Here is a 7,855-nt window from a genome sequence, read left to right on the forward strand (position 1 = left end):
TAGGCAGGCCTGTTGTGCAGGCATGCTGTGCGTGGAGGCCTACCCAGCAGGCTGCAGGCCGCGCTGCTGGGGGCTCTAGGACGAGTGCCTACAGCCAGGGCGTCGTCGTCAGTCGAGTGGTCGCTCATCACTGTTCCGTTTTACGAGGCCGTGCCTTGGGCTCGCCAGGACGGCGTACTCGCTCGCAGATTGGCTCTTGTATCAGCATTTAGAGGCTGCACGGCCGGCCGGGCGACCTTCGTGAATAAACAAGGGCCTAAGTGGAGCTTAAGTGAGAGGGCAGCAGATCAGAGCGCCCCGTATAACCGGCGGGGCGGCGGTTCTAATTGGCCGTCGACTTTTTTGAGGAACGCGTAAAAAAAATTAGCACCTGCAATGGATCGTTGAGATTAATTCCGTGCGACGTTTTCTCCCTCCCCGCGTCTCCCGACCAGAGAGTTATGGGGTCATGTTCCGCCCTGCTGCTTGTAGAGTCCTGCAGGTGGTCGCCTGCTTGCTTTTACAACAGCTGTGTGAAACGGGAGGGGTTGAGAGAACACTGTGATTACCTGATATTTAGAGCAGCGGCGGGCCGCCTGGGGGGCCGCGGCTAGCCGGCCACGCCCGTCCCGTGCGTGCGCGCGCAGGGCGCAGGTGCAGCAGTCCCAGTTGCAGCCAATCTCGGATGCAGCAGCCGTCTGAGGACGTGCAAAAGCGCTCGACTGCAACAGAAAACTCTCGGAAGATAAAGTCTAATGCAGCTCGCTCCAATCTCTGGAGACCGGGCGGTGCCCTCCTCGTGACCGTGACATGCCAGCGCCTCGAAGCAGTGGACGCGAAGCGACGCGAAGCAAAAGCCGTCCGGGGGGCACCCCGACGCCATAGAGCACATAAGGCGCTAGTTAGCTCACATGATTCAGCGCGTCCATCCAGTGTGAGTACACTGCCATACGAAATCGGGGGAGAAAATTTTCACGTCCATTAGTTATTATTGAGGTGGGAGAAAAGGCAGCGGCGGTGGTGGCGGCGGCGGCGCGGCGGCGCACCTGCTGGCCGACGGAACGGATGGCGTATTCTGTAAGAGGACGGCGCGAGGGAGGAGTGGGGACCGGGTACATCCGGGAGCCGGCCAAAGGGGTTGCTGGTTGCATTTCGTAACGCGTGCAAATCCCGATTCTCCTCGGGCTGTTGTATCAGTGGCGCCCCCCGGCCCAGAGCCTCAGGGGGCCGGGTCCCGGCCGGGCCCGGCCCTGGAGGGCCCCGAGGTGGCTCTAGCCTAATTATGGAGACGAGCTGTCTGGGCTTGGCCCCGCGGTGGCCGGGGCTGCGCCGGGGCTGCGCCGGGGCTGTGCCCCCGCCGCTGCGACTTGAGTGATGGCCGGGCTGACAGATCTCCGCTACCGCAGGCGGCCCGGACGCATCGCTCCCGCGGCGGGGGCCCCGCCCGACGCCCGGCTCAGGTGGGAACGGGGAGGTCGCCCGCGCTGGCCGTGCCGGGGAGCATCATCCTCCTCGAGCACGCGGTTCGGCACGCCATCAATGGACGCCAACACTCCTCTCTACATCATCTCCGATTCCCGATTCACTTTGCTTTTTCTTGCATGGCGTGCTGCTATGGCCGAGGCGCGACTCCGGTGTCGCGGCCCGAGCAGGGACCGTGGAGAGCGAGCAGTGGGTGGACTCGCGATGGTATCTGGGAGGCTGGAGCCCCGCGGCTGGAGGCGGAGGCGGGGGATGAGGTCTCACTCACACGAGTGGAGCCGAAGACGCGGGTGCCGCCGACCCTCTAGTGGGTGCACACGCCCCGTCATACTACCGAGAACAGTAGCCCCTGCGGATGGTCTAGGCGCACGGGCGCGGCGTGGCGGGGCGCGGCGTGGCGGGGCGTGGCGGGGCAGAGGCGGCCGCAATGAATGAAATAAGGAATGAATGAGACAGCAAGGCACAAAGGGGCAACAAGTCTGTGGGAGATCGGGGTCCAGCCGGCCAGGCCAGAGCGCGCCCGGCAGGCTGGGCTGTCATTATTTAATGAAGCACCGGCTTCAAGCTTTTTCTCGTTTTTCCGCAACGGAACCTCGGTCCTATTTCATTTCTTTCTTATTGCGTATTTATTTAAAATTTCTTCAGCCAATTGGCTTTGAAAATCCAGAAATATGACCTCTTGCTTTATTTTCCACTTTTTGTAAACCCCCTTTTCTTTTCAGTGCAGGTGGACTGGAAGCGTCAGCGCGCAGCCTGGGCAAGTGATATATTGCGGGAGCCTGGGCTGGACCAGAGCGGTACAAGGCATGGATTTATGCAACAGTTTGGCAGGGCTAGGCTCTTGGACCGTCCGCCTATAGACCGTCCGCTGGATTCTCTGGAGCCCCTCGGGCCACTTGATCTCTCCAAGAGGCATGTGTCCAAGCGCCGCGTGTCCAGGGGTTGTCCTGTCGACGCCCGTGTGAGTGCAGCGGAGTGCAGCCGTGGTCGATATGATGAACGGCCGCCGGGATACACGGCGAACGCGGCCATGCCCGCTCGCTCCAGCGGCTCCAGCGCTTGGAGAGCTTCAGCAGCTCCACGGAGCTCCAGCAAAAGTCTAGTTCTAGTAGCGGCTCCAGCAGTAGCTCCAGTGGCTCCAGAGGCTCCAGCGGCTCCAGCGAGCACCAGCCTCCAGCGCGCCCGATAAACAATAAACGCGCACGCACATAATTGTGCGACAAATTGGCCGCGAGCCTCTGACGCCCCCCCCCTTTCCCCCCTTCAGCATCATCAGGGGGATGGGGGGCGTGGTGGAAGAGAGCACACTCGGGGGGCCCCTAAACACTCATCCCTCTGACGCCCCCCCCCCCCTTCTTCCTCACCCTCAACCGTCCCATCCCACGCAACGAGGCCCGTTTAAGAATAACGTAACACCTTCCGCGTAACACTAAACGACCATGGCACACGGACTCTGAGATAGCTGTATTCCCACTCGGCGGCAAGGTGACCAGCCCAGCGTGCTGGACCCTTGAGCAGCAGACCCCGACCCCGGAGTGGGGGCCATTAGGCAGTCCCTCCGGACTGGACCTCCTCTGGCGGGCGTTTTGGTGCGTCTGGTCGTCTTGGCGGGGCGCGTCGCCCAGGATCGCCATTTCCGGCCCCCTAAATGTGATTACGCCGCTTCGATTCCGTTCCGCTCTCCGGTGGGGCCGGGGCCGGCCGGGGGCGCGCGGCCCGTCCCGGGGCCCATGATGGGCGGACCGGCGAGGACGGAGGCACTCCCCGCCCATTTACACTGTCTTGACCAAACGTCTTTTAATACAAAAATGTCGTGTCCTCAAATTTTCTCAGAGTCGAATAATTTTTTCCCTCTCTTTCCCTCTGTTTTTAGCCGAGCCCGGATACCTGCTGCAGCTGGACTTCCGGGAGTCGTTCCACATCGAGCCCTCGGAGGGATGCCGGTTCGACTTCCTCGAGGTGCGCGACGGCGCGCACGGCTACTCGACGCTGCGCGGCGTGTTCTGCGGGCAGACCTTCCCGCCCATCCTCACGTCCTCGGACCGCTACTTCTGGCTGCGCTTCCACTCGGACGAGAACATCGAGTACGGCGGCTTTAAGGCCGTCTACCGCACCGTGCCGCGCCCCACCTCAGGTAAGAGGCCGTTCCAATACTACGTGACTCTTAGGGGGTACGAATATTATGGGGTCTCGATACGACCAGGACCATAAATTAAAGCCCGTAGGCCGTAGGACCCTATAATATTTGTACATCGGGGTACAAATATCATGGGGCCTCTATGCACTCCAATTGTACCTGATCATTTTGGAACCCCATAATATTTGGACCTCCCCCTAAAAGTCACTAATAATTTGAACGGCCCCTCATGTGCCCAATAATAGAGTTTACACCGTTTCCCGTATCGTCTATCGACGTTTATTCTTTCTTTGGATGACTACTAACTGTGTCCGTTTCACTCCACAGGCGTCGTCCCGCCGCCGATGGAGATGTGCAGCTTCAACATGTCGGACATGTCGCAGGGGTACGTCAACAGGTCGGACATTGACAAGTACGAGCCGGAGCGCGTGAGCATCGCCATCGAGCACAAGATGGCCATCGACTGTATGTGGATCATCACGGTGGAGGTGGGCTGGAAGGTGAGTGCGGGTGGGTGATGATGGAGGGTTTTGTTTTCGTCGTGGGGAATGAGGTTGGTCATGATGAACAGCGGCGCTGGCTCCGATGTTGTGCCCCTCTTTTGGTTGGAAGCTGCTGGTGCCTGGATTGGCTACTACTTTTGCTCTGCCCCCACCCCTCTTCCTTTTTTGGGGGGCCCTTCTCTCCCTCTCTCTCTCTTGCCTCGAGTGCAGTCCATTATCGGCCCGCATTCTCCCTCCCGCGTCTCACCCCACATACCCCCCCCCCCTCTCCCCCCGGACGCAGGAAATGCGGTTCCGTTCCCCTCTGTTCTGCTTCCTTCGGTACGAGTATCGCTTTCAGCTGCTTTCCTTAAAGTAGCGCCGCTCGGCCCGGGTCTACCCGACACCGCCCCGACATCGAGCGCCGGGCGGCTCCCTTGGGGTAGTAGCGAGAGGGGGGTGAGCAAAAGAATGCAGTCGGGGAGCGGTGGCGGTACACCGGCGGTACACCTCATTCCCTATTGATAAGCTACTTATTGCGTTCGGGTCCTTTTCTCCGCGAGGCAAAAGGGCCACAGAGGAGGACGATGTTGATTAGGTCTACCCGCCTCGGCCCTCTTCTTGCTGTACCGATGCGCGGCGCGGGTAGTCGTAATAAGAAACGTGATTGACTCTCTTCTCTTCAGATCCACCTCAACTTCCTCAACTTCAAGCTGGAGAAGCCCAACGACTGCGAGTCCAACTTCGTGGACGTGTTCTCCACGCGGACCGACATACCGTCGCGCCTCAAGAACTTCTGCGGCTCCATCGCCGACGCCGTCACCTCGGAAAGCAACATCCTGCACATACGCTTCTTCGCCGACTACAACGCTAAGAACAGCACCTTCGACTCGCTCTTCACCGCCTTCCGGGATCGCGGGCCGCAAGGTGAGAGAGGGTTAAAGGGTGACGAAACAGATGGGCGCACTCATGCAGTGGCTTTGCGAAATGCGCGGTCTTGTGCTTATGCGAAACTGCCCTCCAAACCGGAATGTTTACTACGTCCATGTGCGTGTGGGACGCGGGGCGGGGCGGGGCTGGGCGCTGACCGCAGCACTACTCCACTCCGCACTTTTGGGGCGCGCAGCTGTCGCCAAATCAGCGAAATGTTCGCTGCGACTCGGGCCCGGGCGGTGGCGCCGGGGCGGGCAGCAGTTGTGACTAGTAGCGCCGCGTAGCGCGCCGCGTACACCGCGCACCGTAGTGTGCTGGGCAGACTGTTGGTCTCAGTTCTGACGCACTACTCAAAGGCTTTAGTGACAATGCCATTTGGCGTTGTTTGAGCTCGTCAGTGGTGTGTGTTCCGGTTCGTTCTGATGGTTTAACCCGCCGTCCCCCTTTCGACTCGAGTAGAGCGAGTGCAACCCCTGACATGATGTGAGCGTTTTGTTCGCGCAGGTTCCTGCGACGACAAGGGCGACCAGAAGACGGAGTACGACTGCGAAGACAACACGTGCATACGGCACGAGCTCAAGTGCAACGGCGTGCACAACTGCCGCTTCAAGTGGGACGAGGAGGACTGCAAGCTCAAGCCGGGCTCCTTCTTGAGCATCATCAGCAACTCGGAGCAGCTCATCATCATCATGATCATCTTCTGCCTGCTCGTGTTCGGCATGTGTTTCGCCTTCGTGTACAACTGCGTCGGCAAGCTTCTCAGGGACCACCGCATCATCCAGGTACGGCTGTCAGTTTGTAAACGAGGGAGATTGGCAGGGGGGGGGGTTAGACCGCGCAATAACATAACTGACCTCCCCGATCTGCCCGACAGGAACACATGCGGCAGTCGCGCGAGGACCGGCTGGACGAGATGGGTCGCAAGTCGCCCTCCATGAGCCACTCGGTGCGCCACTGCTCGCAGCACTCGAGCGAGCACGACCACCACGGCCACGACCACGACGAGCTGAGCTCCGAGAACACGCCCACGGCCAGGAGGCATCACCAGGACTGCTACCTCGCAGGTGAGGGTCGACACCGAGACGACGTGTCTGGTGGGCCGGCGTTGCGTGAGCGAGCCGAGCTTCTCTACGACGCTACTGAACTTGCTTCTTGTTGCCCGCAGGTACTGACGACGCCATGCTGCCGATGCTGGTGTCGCGAGGGTCGCTGCCGGCGCCGCCCTCCAACGGCGACGCCATCTTCGTGCGGACGTGCGCGGCGGGCAGCAGCGGCGGCCTGCACCGTGCCGCCGACCTGGACGACGACGTCGTGGACCTGTCGCCGCCGCTGCCGCCATCCGCCGCGCACTCCATGCAGCTGCCGGAGATGAGGGACATGGAGTGCCAGACGCGCGAGAGCCTGTTCCACAACCACAGCAGCAGCCTGAGCAACCACAACGACCCGTCCAGGTCCAACTCGGAGCGCAGCTGCACGCCCCCGCCGCCGCCGCCGCCCACCATCTCGCGCCTGGTCAACATGAAGAACAGCCGCAACAACGGGCCGAGGCCCACGCCCTTCAGCACGTTCGGCTACGTGGACGACGGCCTGGGGCCGGCGGCCACCCTGTCCCGGCGGGGGCCGCCGCCCGCACCCGGCTCCCACCACCACCACCATCACCACCACCACCACGAGGACCCCATGCGCTTCCGGGCCGAGGCCGTCATCGAGATGGACCAAAAGAGCAGCAGCTCGTCATCGGCTGGGGGAGGTGGTGGTGGTGGCGGCGGCGGTGGAGGTGGCGGAGGACCTCCTGGGGCGGGGTCCGAGCGGCCCTTCAGCATGGACTCGACCAAGTCAGCCCCCGACGTGATCGTCACCCACTGACGACGGTGCACTGCCGTGTGGGAATCGGCCCGCAGGGGGCTCCCCCGGCAAGACGAGGACGTGATCGTGCACCTCGAGGACCTGAGTGACTCTGAGCCCGGTGCGCCCGGTCAGTCGGGGTCGCCGCCGGCCCTGGGGCCCCCGGCTGAGTTCTGTGACTCCGCGGCCTGTGGCTCCGCGTCATGACATTAGCCGTCTCCTCAGCACGAGGAGCCCGCCGAATCCAGGGGACCAGGGTATCGCGCGCCTGTGCCCGTGTCGGCTGGGCTGGGCACGGTTTGTACGAGCTGAACGCCTTTTGTCTTGCCTGCTTGGGCCGCCTGCGGCTGCACGCGGGCTGTTGAGACTGCAAGACTGGCCCGTAAAGCCACATGTGCGTCGTGAAGTGTGCTGCCCATGGACATGAGACGAGCCAGGGGTCGCCCCGAGTCTGCAGCCCAGGGTAGGACTGAAACAAGCGCATTGCAGATGCACGAGTAAGGGAGGACGTCATTTCAGCATTTGGAACGAACGCCATTTGACTGGCAGTGGCTTGTTTTGCTTTCCTTAGTAATGGTGTACTCCCTTACTCAGTGTTTCTATTGTTTTGTAAAGTTGTATAGCTGTGGTCAATTTTGTTACCAAAGATAAAGTTGTTATTGTTCACATCATTCTCCAGAATTGCAGAGTTGAGTTGAATGCCTGGTACGTTCTATTCAACTTCGAGAAGATATATAGAGGCCAGTAGTTGATGCACTTCTATTTCAATCAAAAATAAACACGTTTCTTACATGACCTTTTTTTACTGTGAGGAATTAAGATACTGCTACCCTGTTGAGGAAGAAATTCTTCTAACAATATAACATTATTCTATGGTGCTGTCTTTTTTTTGTTTCGTTGCCCTATTTGATTTTAATTTTAAATCTTCTCTGGAGAATTGTGAAGACAATCTAAGAAAACTGTGATCATCTGCGAGAAAGTTTCGCTTTTGATTGTT

The 7,855-nt window shown here is 60.2% G+C and overlaps 1 protein-coding gene across 1 annotated transcript; it reads left to right on the forward strand.

The window, feature by feature from the left end:
- Nucleotides 1–3,210: 3,210 nt before the first annotated feature.
- Nucleotides 3,211–7,849, forward strand: LOC113204192 (uncharacterized; the record flags this gene model as incomplete). The annotated part of the gene is made up of 6 exons (XM_052276029.1): nt 3,211–3,595; nt 3,926–4,098; nt 4,767–5,007; nt 5,518–5,795; nt 5,888–6,077; nt 6,179–7,849. Coding segments are annotated over 6 exons (1,968 nt in total), but the record flags the coding sequence as incomplete, so codon positions are not given.
- Nucleotides 7,850–7,855: the final 6 nt, after the last annotated feature.

Source organism: Frankliniella occidentalis, unplaced genomic scaffold, assembly GCF_000697945.3.
Source record: "Frankliniella occidentalis isolate FOCC.00 unplaced genomic scaffold, Focc_3.1 Scaffold1432, whole genome shotgun sequence".
NCBI lineage: Eukaryota > Metazoa > Arthropoda > Insecta > Thysanoptera > Thripidae > Frankliniella > Frankliniella occidentalis.